The sequence below is a fragment of the Canis lupus genome, chromosome 26, assembly GCF_048164855.1.
Source record: "Canis lupus baileyi chromosome 26, mCanLup2.hap1, whole genome shotgun sequence".
Classification (NCBI taxonomy): Eukaryota; Metazoa; Chordata; class Mammalia; order Carnivora; family Canidae; genus Canis; species Canis lupus.
Window position 1 is genome coordinate 11,595,327 of NC_132863.1, and position 13,752 is coordinate 11,609,078.

Sequence of the window (13,752 nt, forward strand, 5' to 3'; positions counted from 1 at the left end):
TAGTTTTTTTTTTTTTTATTGATGTAAGTGACTGATTTCAAAAGTTTAGGGGCATCTGTTGAGATGATGTCCCAGTGCTCCTTCTAAACTAGGTATTCCGTAGGAGTTAAGAACTTGCGAAGAGAACCATGAGGTCTGATGTCTCCAGAATTGGGTATTCATGAATATCTCAGTGCTGTTGGGGGTTACAAAAAATACAAATCCCCCACTGCTGCCCACCCCCTCCATCACCTCTGGGAGCATGCTCCCTGGTCATATCCTTTCCTTTCCCATTTTCCTTCCTTAATGTGTAAACATGTTCAAGTCTTTCAAGGGCTTTTCTAAATCTATTTTTCTTTCTTTTGCAGTCAAAGCTCTTGAAATATTTGCCTACTTTTTCTATTTAAAAGAAACAATTTGTTAAAAAAAATAATTACCAGAAATACATACTCCTTTTGGAGAACCTGAACAACACAGAAAGCTATGAAGAACAATAACAACAAAGTTCACCCAGCATCTCAAAACCTAGAGTTAGCTCAATTATTAGTGTGTCATGCAAGAAACTGTTAATATGCACTCGGTAGTGGACACTGGTTTATTTATTTATTTATTTATTTATTTATTTATTTAGGTAGACACTGGTTTAAATCTTAAAAATGTAATGGTGAAGCAGAAAGACAGACACTGTGTGTGTGTGTGTGTGTGTGTGTGTGTGTGTGTAATTTTTTATTTGAGCTCAAAGTATTCACTTTTTTATTCCTTGTATTCTTATTCCTGTTCCCTACATTCTCCTCAAACTGTCTGCTCTGAGGAACATCAAGCTTCTACTAAGTGTAATACAAAAGTTTCTTCCCATCTCTTATCCCACTTAAAGCTGCTCTAGTTTCTTGGAGACGTTTGGATTCTTCCCCTCCTTGAAACTTTTTCCTTTTTACTGTGTTTAACAGTACCCTAATTCATGCCTTTTCAGACTGTTCCAGCCCCATCAAGGTCTAGTTCCTCGCCTATGATTCCTATGTCTAGCCTGGGATGTAGGCAGTCCGTAGGAATCTGCCCTTGGCCTGTTCACTTGCATTTGGAAATTATATCTTCTCCTTTAGCTAAAATGATCTCTCAGTTCCCTAAACTACAGAAGCTCCAGCACTGCATACTCTCCTAAGCTTTAGAATCTGATTTTCTTTTCCACCGATGGCCCATAGATGTATAATCTCAATCTGTCTATAATTGAGCTCATTTTGTTCCCGCAGGCCAAGTGATGATTGGCTGTTCTTTATTGTCTACCTTATCTCATACAGCTGCTTTAGCTTTACCATCCTTCCATTCACCAGGTCTGGAGACTTTGAATTGTCTTTGATTCCCTCTTTCCACAAATGCCCTGCATCCAACCATTTGCCAACTCTATGCATTTATAATGTCTGTTAATAGATCCATTACTTTTGTTTCCACTGCCATTGACATCTCTTGTTTTGTTCAAACAGCTCCATTTTAGGTCCCTTCTTGCCTTTTCCCTTTCTAATCCATTTGTCACATTTATTTTGTAGTGATGTGATTATATCACTCCCTTGGTTGGAAACCTTGGATGATGTTCCACAACTTTTATTCAAATAGGCCCAACTCAAAAGTCACCTCTCCTATGAAATATATATATATATATATACACATATATATAATATCCATATTCATACATATTATGGATTGTTATATGTGCATGTATATATACATATACACATAATTCATTTCCATCTTCATATATAATAACTCATTCATATATAGTGAATGAGTTCACTCAGTGGGTTTGCTAAATTGCTTTGTCACTAAAGACAGTTCCATCAAGCCCAAACTGATTGAGATAGCTTAGTTTTCTACTATCACTCATTCACATAAAGATCAAAACCAAAGGACAATGAAATGCGGTTTTTAAATCATTTATACCCCATGTAGGTCTGGACCTATCTTTGTTATTGCTTTGCCAACATGTTGCTTAGTTGGGTCATATTTTATTATGATGGACGTGGCGGCTATGAGAAGTGTCAGGTTGCAGGCAGTCAGTGCTGAAATAGCACGTCAGATTAGCTTTTGCATTTAGGAACAAGTAACTAGTACAACATATGGCTACTCAGTCAGTCTTTTTTATGAAACCAAAACACTGCCTTGAGTCAAATCTTCACTGAACTCATTTTCTTTTTCTATTCGCTGAGTTGATCACATCGTTGGGCATTGTTGGCATACCCTTGTTTTTTAGCAGTGAGTTTTATTAGTGTTGGTTTTCTAAAACACTAAGAGAAACCCAGGGAAACTTAAACTAGCCCAATAAAAGAACGTGCTCCCAATGCAAGGTACCAGTACTGGTGATTCTGTTGGCCTGTGGTGTACTCACTGTGTCTAGCATCTCCCGCGTATGTGCTGCTGAAATACAAAACCGAGCCCGAGCTTCTGCGAGGGGAGTAGCTGGAAATCCAACAACCACCACCCCGATTTTTCTATTTAACAGATGCCTTGCAAAAGCCCTATGGGAAAGGTAAAAGAGAAGGTTAGCTGAGAGATGACAAAATCATGTGGCAAGAAAATGAATATGGCTAATTGACATTTCTTATAACAATAAATAGAAGATGACTGAAATTACTAAACTTCTGTTACATACAATTGACAAGAAAATGGGGCAGTTCCTTGATGGCACCCATAGCTAAGTGTGTATATTATGGGACCTGGCACACTCTTTAGAGCATTGTGAGTATTGAGTCTTTGACATTGAGCAGAAAATGCTGATGTACATGAACCTGGTTTAACGAGTTGGCGTTGATGTAAAGTCCTTTGTTTGCAGGATTCCCAGAAACAAAAACCCAACAGCTAACACAATACAATTACATAAAGAAACAACCTATATTAAGTGCAAACTTGTATGTTTTAAAAATTTAATACCAATAATAGAGTAGGGAAATTTCAAGAAGCCTATACTTAGTGACTATAATTTGAGAACCAGGATCTGAGAGTCTGCAGGAGCTAATCCCAAGCTCTATTCTCACTCTGGAGCCAAAGATTTTTTTCCCCATTAAACCAGAGATGGAAACATAGCAAGGGTCTCCTCATTTTTTTATTGTGTGAATGAATACACCCATGTATGTTCAAGGATATTAAACCCATTGATTGAGTTGAAGGGGAAATGGGGCAAGAGGGACATGGGGAAAGAAATGTGTACACGGGCAGCCCCGGTGGCTCAGCGGTTTAGTGCCACCTTCGGCCTGGAGCCTGATCCTGGAGACCCGGGATCAAGTCCCATGTCGGTCTCCCTGCATGGAGCCTGCTTCTCCCTCTTCCTGTGTCTCTGCCTCTCTCTCTCTCTCTCTCTCTCTCTCTCTCTCTGTGTCTCTCATGAATAAATAAAATCTTAAAAAAAAAAAAAAGAAATGTGTACACAGAGAGAGGCTTGTCGGTAGCTTTCTGAAACAGGGTGTAATTTCTCAGCTGTGATTTCTTCCCCTTCATTGCTTCTAGACCCTTTTTTTCAGAGCTAATTTCAGTAATGACTCTAGAATATTGAGCTCTCAATGTCTGTAGATTTTTTTGTGCTAAGCGCCAATGTAAAAAATGCCCCTAAGTGAATCTTTCCCCACTCTGTGCTCTGTTGCTCTCTGCAGGAAACCTTAATTACTAAATGTCTCTGCCCACAAGCAAGGTAAATGCCTCAGATTTGTTTTTAGCATTAAGAGGTTTCTGGTGTCCTTTTTTTAGGCTGGAAGCTGGCAGCACCACGGCACCTTCCAGTCATAACTCAGGAAGAATTCTTGAATCAGACATAGAGAGCTAGCCTGGTCATTTATTCATTCCTCTTGCAATGGAGCTGTCTGCCTTTTTGGTTGCCTCATGCAGAATGCATGTTATCAAATGAAGTGATGGAGATTGCAAGATCTACTGAACACACAGCCTCTCTGGCCCCGTGGCCCAAGCAAGGCAAGATTCGCCTTTGATTTGGACTGGGAAGATTAACAAGGAGATTGAAGCTTTCTGAGAGAGCTGAAAAGCAGAGGCTGTTCTTTCTCTTTCTTGTTCACCCTATGGAAGGCTGCCCATGGAACTACACAGGATGAGAGGCCATAATTATCTGAGAAACAAGGCAAGTCCTTTTATTGCTAGAATACAAACCACCTGACCCATGATCTCAGGCTAGTTTTCGGGACTCCCCAAAGACCATTTTCACTGTCTGCATGTTTTTCTTTGTACCAGAGGAAGCGAGTTTTGCCAGAGAATGTAGAGCAAAATATATGACTGTTGATTCATTAGGCTAATCTGAGGCCTCCTTGGAGCACTTTGGGGCTTAAAATTTACACTACTAAACCTGGCCTCCTTTAGTTAATGTGTCTGATTGTCCTGAACATTTATTTTATATAATGAGCCTCTGGGTTTGTACTCCCCAAAACAAATTAGAGCCAGTGTGAGCTGAAAGAAACTAGACTATGTGGATAGTAATAATAATAAAACATTATCACTGCATTATGTGCAGCATCACTGCATCCTGTATCCTACCATCCTGCAAGTGTATGACAAGGTCCATGGAAGGAAAATGTAAACTCTGCACCAGATAGTAAATGCAATATATCCTTGATTATGTAAGTGAATGTTTTATGGGTGAAATCACATTATACTGAATGTCATGGAAGATTCCAGCATAGAGTTGCAGTGAAACTTTGCTCAAAAGGATATATGGGTGGAAACTATTTTCATCTGCAGTGGGTGGACATGTGGAGAAATCATAGTGCTTTAATAAAATCAAAGGGTTGAAAATGAGCAAACGAAAGATGTGCTCATACACTGGCTTATATAATTAATTCCTTGTCTCAAAAGCTTTTCTCCATATAAGCTTTCCGTTGAAGAAATATCTGAGACAAAAACAAGGCCAGGCAGCAGGGAAGCTCTTGGCAGCAACTCCTGCCAACTGTAGATGACATTACCTTTTGTAACTAACCTATTCTAAGTTTCCTTAGGCAACTCAAGCAATTAGTGTTTTTTTTTTCTTCCATTTGCAGTGATTGATGTCTTTCAATTCACCATTGAGAGTTAAACTTATACTCTGTGTTGCTTTAATGAGATGTGCATTTTTCCCCCTGTGGACTAAAGCTTCAGAAGCCGTGCAATGCACTGAAAAGAGCCCTGGTTTAGGAGGCAAATGGAGCTGGCTTTGAATTCTGGGCCCTACTGCTTACAACTTGAGTGATCCTTAGAAAGTAGTTTAAGTTTTATGGGTCTTGGTGTCCTTGTTCATAAACAAGGGCCAAGAGTCCACCCTTGATAGGTGATCACTGTGTCTAACAGTCTTGGCATATAATCAGCATTCAGCCACATTAACTCCTCCTTAAATAACATCTTCACTGGAAGGTACTAGATAGTTTGACATATCATCCCATGTCCAACATGGCATATTTGATTCACACAATAACAGGGTCTCCACCTATTATTTTCCCAAAAGTTCTATTTTTATTAATGCAACCAAAGATTGCAATAATTATTTTGGAGAGCCATGCAACCATGGTGACTCAGTCTTGCACTCAGTTGAAACTAATACTAATAATCATTATACTAGTAGAAGTACTAGTAGTAGTAATAATAACTACCACTGATTAAGTGCTGATAGTACACCAAGTACTATATTAAGTGCTTTATATATATTAACAATGAACTACTAATAAGAACAGCTCCCACCTAATAGCTCCTATTTAAGAGACAACATAAATGCTGATAGACTTTTTCATGTTTAATTGAAACAATTATGAAATAGGTACTATTTCATAGTAGTTTTAAAAATGAGAAAACTGGGGCATCAGAAGGTTGGGCAACTTTGTTCAAGATCCTCTAGCTAGCAGGGGGCAGAGTAAAATTTTTCCTCATTCTAAACTCTTCACTACACCAGGGAGCACAGTTTTTATACATAACACCCTTTGATTTTATTTTTTACATTAGCTGTTGTCCATTTAGGACTCCTGGAATATAAAGGAGCAGTACTCCCTTTCTCTTTCTGTTATTGCAAAGTTGAATTCTTAAACTTAAATGCATTTGTTTTTACTCTTCATGGACTCTTCTCATGGCATGGATTCCTGGTAAGATTCTATTTCCAGCCCCCACCATCAAAGTCAGAACTATCTGGCATGCTCCCTACTGCCACCCTCCAGCATTGAGCACCTTAGGCTCTCAAAAATAAAGTAAATTTATTTTTGGTGTCTTCATTTGAGCTAATGGTAAAATACTAAATAGAAATGGGCTAAGTGTGAAATCTTTCTTTCAGAACATACCATTTTGCCAGCCATTCTGAATAAATGTAGGTTTTCTTCTGTACTTTCCAAAATCAGATGGTAAAGGGTTTGGGATTGTATGATACTTTGAATCACTGTTGCCATTGCTCCCTGCCTTAAGTACCAAGCAGTAACCCATGTGACATTTCTGTAGCACACTCTCCTCTTGATCACTCACTCCATGCATTGTTAGCCTGATCCAGATCTGTGAGCAAAGGGCCCATTGGTGGTAACGGTGTACATGCTAAAGAACTCATGTGTGTGTTTTAACTGCTTGCTATATTGCTATGGTGAAATGATACAAGAATGTACACTGAAGAATTAATCTTTTGGGAACTATTAACTCAGTCCTATCCACCATGAGTTCTCAAATGATAGCCCCGAACCTCTTCTTTATACTTAAAATGCCCTACCAATCTATTCAGACTGTTAGAGAGTCAAGCAGAAATTTCCAACAATGGGGTTATGTTGCAGAAGAGTCAGGACCTTCAGAATCTCATAAATATATGTTGACTATTACTTTCCACCATGCACATGGTCAGACACCCAAATAAACATTTTATATTTAGAAAGGACTTTAATTAACTTCCTTTTAATAATAGAGGTAGTCTGTGGCAGTGTGGAGAATGGCTCATGGATAAAATTGTCTATGCCATATTGAGAAAAAGTCATTTTTTCTCCTTATGCAGTTGTTCTCATGCTCAATTTCAGAATTACAGTCAGTGGGAAACAACTCCACATGGGTTAACAGGCGAGGCATTAAAATTTGGTGTTAAGGGCATGAGCCTAAGTTTGGATTTGCCTCTTGATGTTCTCTTGATTTTATTACTGCTCAACTTGTATGACTTTGGCCAAACTATTTAACTGTCCTCAGCCTCAGTTTCCCCCACATGTGAAATAAGGCTGCCTCCTTCTGAGGATGGCCATGAAAGGTCAGTTGAGAGAGCATGGAGCCTAGTAATATTGTTTTCAAATGTTGGGAGAGATGGTCTCCAGAAGTTGCCCCTGAAAAAGACTGTGGGGCAGAAGGAGGGCACAGGATTATCCTTAATTTACAGTTGAGGCCTAGGGGGTGAGACCCAGATTCACAGAGCTTGAAAGTAGAGTACACTTGATTCCCTTCTTAGGAGACCTGTGGAAAGGCCTTGCTGATGGGCTGACAGGTGGCTTCCAGGAAGCTGTACAAGTGAATTCTGAACTTGGCACCCCATTCCAAGCAATGCCTATGCTGAGCCTCTTAGAGACAGGAGCACTGTCTTGGTCAGATCACCTTGGGGCTTCAGTGTTATTCTGAAGTCGTTGAATACTTACGCTACTTTAGCAGGCATGTAAAGAAGCAGGGGAATAACGGGAGATTCCTCATTGCCATAGATAATGAATCCCATTTCATTCAGTCTCTGTCTGAAGTATCTCGTGTTTTTTGCCAGCTGCCGTACTCTCTGCAACCCTGAAAGGAGACAGGCATGAAATCCATCAATTCTCACAAGGAAGAGAGAAGCAAAGGTCAGATGGACTTGGCAAGCATTCCTAAGTTTTTCGTAGGCCTGCATCATTAGCTGGGAGGGGGTCAAAATAGGGTGGGTAGATGTCTCTTGGTGAGGAGGTGTGGGCACTGATGCCGAAGAACTGTCCTGAGTCTGGAAGACAGGATTGGTGGGTGGTGGGTGCTGGTAGGTACTGCTAGCAAGCAACTAAATGCAGGCTAGCCTGGGTAGGGAGCTAGAGGGTCAGAGGGTGTGTCTAGCAAGAAGGAAGATGAGCTATCATTTACTAGGTAGCTACTGTGTATGGATTCTGTGCTAAGTGCTTTGAAGACATTAACTCAGGGGAAGGGAATGTGACAAGAAGTCACACACACACACACACACACACACACACACACGACCCTGTTGTTGGTAGAGGCTTTTTAGCCCAGCTAAGCTGGCCCATTAAGTTGCTTCTCACCCAAATCTCTAATCAAAGGGTACTTCACCTAACCGGAACGTGAAGGGGTAGCACATCCCTCAAAAAAGATAAGTCAGGGATGCCTGAGTGGCTCAGTGGTTGAACGTCTGCCTGCAGCTTAGGGCATGATCCTGGGGTTCTGGAATCGAACCCCACATTGGGCTCCCCACAGGGAGCCTGCTTCTTCCTCTGCCTATGTCTCTGCCTCTCTCTGTGTGTCTCTTGTGAATAAATAAATAAAATCTTTAAAACCAAACCAAAACAAAAAGGTCCAGCTGAAACCAGAACTCTTTCGTGAGGCATTTGGTAGTGATAGAGAAATAGATATAAAGGAGTAGAGGGAAGGGAAGAAGGAGGCCTGTTTTCCCCAAGGATAAAAAATGACAGTGTGGGCTCCAAACAGGGGGTCAAGGAAGGTATGTGTGTCCATTTCTAGGTCACTGGTACTTCAGCTCAAAAGCTTAGCCTCTGTCTTTATGTGTGTCCTGGGGGTGGGAGGGGGGAGGGGTCACACATATGAGATGACAAAGGGAATTAAAGAGTGGAAAAGTTCTGAAGACATCTGTCTATGCTAATGCTATCTCCAATGAGGTGAGAGAGCAAACAGCCCAAACCAGAGTGTATTGCTTGATACATTGATCTGCTTGATACAGAAAATTGAACAGAATTGGATATTTGAGTCCTCTAGAAATCAGTCCAACATTTGCATCTGATACAAAGTACCTGTTGAGCAGGAACAGCTGTTGCAGCTGACCTCCATTATGATTGGCCAGGGGTCCCTTCAAACTGATCAGGGCTCTTGCTTGACCAGTTTTTCAATATTCTGAACATCCCTCCTGGATTTCTGCAACTCTACAGATGGAAAATGGGCTAAAATGTCAGTAAATAGGTCAATCATAGTCTCCAGTTCCTTCCAGGAGAAAATGGCCTCAGACTGTGTCCTGACCGAGAGTTGAGCAGTGGGCATTTTGTGCTCAACATCCTTCCTTCAGGGGGGCCATCATGTTCAGGTAGAATTGGCCTTCACTTTCCTCTTTGCTCTAAGGGTATTGTGAACCAAAGCCTGGCCAATTGAGATACTCCATCCTCCTGATTATTGGTTCATGACAAAATACAACCTGGGCCTATCAGAATCTTTCAGATCTGCTGAAGAAGAAGTGCACGAATGAAGTCATCCTTAAGCTACATGTTTGTCATCATATGGAAGAAACATGCTTGAGAATGATATTGACTCAAAGCCAAGGTACAAGACAATAAGAATCCTGATGGCATCACTGGAACCTTAGGCCTAGCCATGCCTAAGTGAGTCTATCCTTTGGACTGTCTGTTGTATGAACCAATACATTTCTTTTTCTTTTTTCTTTTCTTTTTTTTTTTTTATGATGAAGTCCCAAGTGTTTGTTTGTTTGTTTGTTTGTTTGTTTTGTATATATTTTTTATTGGAGTTCGATTTGCCATACATTTCTTTTTCTTAAGCTGTTTTGAGTTGAATTAATACAACCTATAACCAAATATGTTTGAGTAATTCAAGTGGCCACCTATTGGATGAGGTTACCTCTAAAGGACAATAATATCAACAACAATAATACTTGTAGCCCACAAATACATAATGTCACTACTGTTATAAGCACTTGACATTTAATAATTTATTTAGTCCTCACAACAATTGTATTTAACTAAATGCTATAATCTCGTGTTACACATGAAGAGAAGCCAAGTAACTCACCCAAGTTCACATAGTTGGTAGGTAGCAGAGCCAGAATTTGAACTCGGGTAATCAGGTTCTAGAATCTGTGCTGTTATCTCTACATTATGCCCAAGATTAGCAATGGATGATGTCCGTCCAGATAATGGATGATAGCCAACACTTCACTACAAGCTCAAAAAAAAAATGTATCTCTTCCAGTTGTTAGGATCATTGTTTTACCAAGTTTTTCTAGTAGAGGCAGTTCAGAAGTTGAGCACTGAGCAAGCTTTCAACAGCCTCATGTTGTGAGAAAAGGGGTAGGACATCAAGAACTAGTCTGAAGCCTACCACAGGGGAGGACTGATGAACTCTCTTCATTTGGGGTGGGGAGCCAGAAGGGCTACTCCTGAGAAGAGTGAACCAGAAGCAGACAGCTCCTCAAGGGCATATTCTTTATCTAATCACCTGACATTTTTCACTAAGCTCTACTGCTCCCAAAACACTTCAGATCTTCCTTTGAGGGTTTTCTTTGCTTACCAGGCCCAAATCTACTTGATTTCTATGACCTCTTAAATGTGCTAACAATATATGCAAAGGAATGGAAATTTAGCTGAGTGGAACACCAACCAACAAGGAGGGTGTTGAATGATCCAATTGTCCCTGTTTTCTGTTCCTACCCTTCACACAACTTCAGTTCTCTAGGAAGACTCCTTTTTGGCTCTGCCAGCAGGCTGTGATGGAGAAAGCATCTGGGTTATTGTACTTTTTCAGGAAAGCTGACCTCTCAATTCCACCATGCTGGCACCAGCTAAGAGATGCATGACAGCCTTGATTGAAGGCCAGTCCATTTGGGTGTTGGCCAGAGAACCATGAGATAGTCTATCACCGAAGAGATAATAAATATGAATTAAACCAATATGATTCTTTTGCTGGTAGAGTGTGAATGGGAAATATTTAGAGGGAGTCGACAATTGGTATGAAGATTAGAAATTGAGGGACATAGAAAAGTTTATTCTCAGAATCTGAGACAGAGGAAGACACTGGTCAGTGGCAGTGATGATAAACCACAAAGAAGAGAAGCAGACAGTACAAGGGTAGTTAATAGCAATTGGAAGAGAATAAATGGAAACAGGGAAGAGCTTATAGTCTAGTGGGAAGACATATTACATATAAAAATGGATGTAAAATTGCAACTCTAATGAGTGCTATAAAGAATGTTATGTAGGGGATCCCTGGGTGGCGCAGCGGTTTGGCGCCTGCCTTTGGCCCGGGGCGCGATCCTGGAGACCCGGGATCGAATCCCACGTCAGGCTCCCTGCATGGAGCCTGCTCCTCCCTCTACCTGTGTTTCTGCCTCTCTGTCTCTCTCTGTGTGACTATCATGAATAAATAAATAAAATCTTTAAAAAAAAAAAAAAAAAGAATGTTATGTAGTGTTCTGAGAACTGATATTAGATAGATTGGAGCAAATCTGAGGAAGTCAACACATGATGAGTGCACTGAGATTGAAGGGTAGATAGATGTTAACAGGTAAAAAATTAGAGGGGTGCATTTCAGGTACAGGAAACAGGTGCAATGATCCAATGGTCTGTAGAAGAAAAGAGTGATTAAGAACCAGGTAAGATGTGGTTAAGTGTAGAGCAAGATGAAGACTGGACCGATGGGTAAATTATTAAAAAAAAAAAAAAAGGAGGATAGGGATTGAAGAATCCAAAATTTGGTAGTTGGGAAGAAAATTAACTTAAAAGGGAGACAGAGAAATCAGGGAGGGAGAAGACAAGTCAGGCAATGAAATAGTGGTTTACTGAATTTATCAATATGGCAGGAAGTCATTGATAACCTTTACTTTGGGGTCCCTGGTTGGGACTTTGGTTTTACAGAAACATAGCTGGAAGTATGGTTTACTTTAATTCATATATGCTTTTATTTTCCCATCCACCTCCTTCAAAAAAGAAAAGATAAGCCCTCAACCCTAAAATTCGAGATCTGCAACAAGAATACAAGTAAGAGAGAAGGAAAGGCAGAAAACTATTTGTATAAATTTTGCTGCATAGACAAATCCTCCTTGGTGCTTAAAAATGAATTGTTTTGTACATGCTGAAGTGTTGGAAACTTGTATGTGTACAGAAAGCAACCTAATTGTGGGACAGAACTAGAAATGAGGAGGAGAATATTTGTCTTCACTTTATTTTTTTCCTTTTTAAAATTTAATTTAATTTATATATATATATATATTTTTTATTGGAGTTCTATTTGCCAACATATAGTATAACAAACACCCAGTGCTCATCCTGTCAAGTGCCCCCCTCAGTGCCCGTCACCCAGTCACCCCATACCCCCGCCCACCATCCCTTCCACTACCCCTTGTTCATTTCCCAGAGTTAGGTGTCTCTCATGTTTTGTCACCCTCTCTGATTTTTCCCACTCATTTTCTCTCCTTTCCCCTATAATCCCTTTCACTATTTTTTATATTCCCCGTATGAGTGAAGCCTATAATGTTTGTCCTTCTCCGATTGACTTACTTCACTCAGCATAATACCCTCCAGTTCCATCCATGTCAAAGCAAATGGTGGGTATCTGTCGTTTCTAATGGCTGAGAAATATTCCATTGTATACATAGACCACAGCTTCTTTATCCATTCATCTTTCGATGGACACCGAGGCTCCTTCCACAGTTTGGCTATTGTGGACATTGCTGCTATAAACATCGGGGTGCAGGTGTCCCGGCGTTTCATTGCATCTGAATCTTTGGGGTAAATCCCCAGCAGTGCAATTGCTGGGTCGTAGGGCAGGTCTATTTTTACCTCTTTGAGGAACCTCCACAGTTTTCCTGAGTGGCTGTACCAGTTCACAATCCCACCAACAGTGCGAGAGGGTTCCCCTTTCGCCACATCCTCTCCAACATCTTGTTGTTTCCTGTCTTGTTAATTTTCGCCATTCTCACTGGTGTGAGGTGGTATCTCATTGTGGTTTTGATTTATATTTCTCTGATGTCCAGTGATGTGGAGCATTTCCTCATGTGCTTGTTGGCCATGTCGATGTCTTCCTCTGTGAAATTTCTGTTCATGTCTTTTGCCCGTTTCATGATTGGATGGTTTGTTTCTTTGCTGTTGAGTTTAATAAGTTCTTTATAGATCTTGGATACTAGCCCTTTATCTGATACGTCATTTGCAAATACCTTCTCCCATTCTGTAGGTTGTCTTTTAGTTGTGTGGACTGTTTCTTTTGCTGTGCAGAAGCTTTGTATCTTGATGAAGTCCCAATAATTCATTTTTGCTTTTGTTTCCCTTGCCTTCGTGGATGTACCTTGCAAGAAGTTGCTGTGGCCAAGTTCAAAAAGGGTGTTGCCTGTGTTCCCCTCTAGGATTTTGATGGATTCTTGTCTTGCATTTAGATCTTTCATCCACTTTGAGTTTATCTTTGTGTCTGGTGTAAGAGAGTGGTCTAGTTTCATTCTTCTGCACGTGGCTGTCCAATGTTCCCAGCACCATTTGTTGAAGAGACTGTCCTTTTTCCAGGGAATATGCTTTCCTGCTTTGTCGAATATTAGTTGACCATAGAGTTGAGGGTCCACTTCTGAGTTCTCTATTCTGTTCCATTGATCTATGTGTCTGTTTTTGTGCCAGTACCACACTGTCTTGATGATCACAGCTTTGTAGTACAACCTGAAATCCAGCATTGTGATGCCCCCAGCTATGGTTTTCTTTTTCTATATTCCCCTGTTTATTCGGGGTCTTTTCTGATTCCACACAAATCTTAAGATGATTTGTTCCAACTTTCTGAAGAGAGTCCATGGTATTTTTATAGGGATTGCATTGACCGTGTAAATTTCCCTGGGTAGACATTTTCACAATGTTAATT

The 13,752-nt window shown here is 40.4% G+C and overlaps 1 protein-coding gene and 1 long non-coding RNA gene across 4 annotated transcripts in view; one reads left to right on the plus strand and one right to left on the minus strand.

Annotated features, from left to right (window-relative positions):
• The window catches only part of LOC140618068 (uncharacterized), a 43,476-nt gene that overhangs the window by 21,062 nt on the left and 8,662 nt on the right, over positions 1 to 13,752 (plus strand). The window contains exons 2-4 of one of the 2 annotated variants that reach the window (XR_012018243.1): positions 3,709 to 4,090; positions 7,688 to 7,763; positions 9,250 to 9,506. This is a non-coding gene — a long non-coding RNA (uncharacterized lncRNA). The remainder of the gene's footprint in view (positions 1 to 3,708; positions 4,091 to 7,687; positions 7,764 to 9,249; positions 9,507 to 13,752) is intronic. The other variant, XR_012018242.1, reaches the window with a different exon arrangement.
• SPTLC3 (serine palmitoyltransferase long chain base subunit 3) overlaps positions 1 to 13,752 on the minus strand; it is a 149,547-nt gene that overhangs the window by 3,919 nt on the left and 131,876 nt on the right. For both annotated transcript variants that reach the window (XM_072800056.1, XM_072800055.1), the window contains 2 exons: positions 7,572 to 7,707; positions 2,357 to 2,486 (listed from right to left, as the gene is read on the minus strand). In XM_072800056.1, coding sequence (XP_072656157.1) covers positions 2,357 to 2,486; positions 7,572 to 7,707 — 266 coding nt within the window. The remainder of the gene's footprint in view (positions 1 to 2,356; positions 2,487 to 7,571; positions 7,708 to 13,752) is intronic.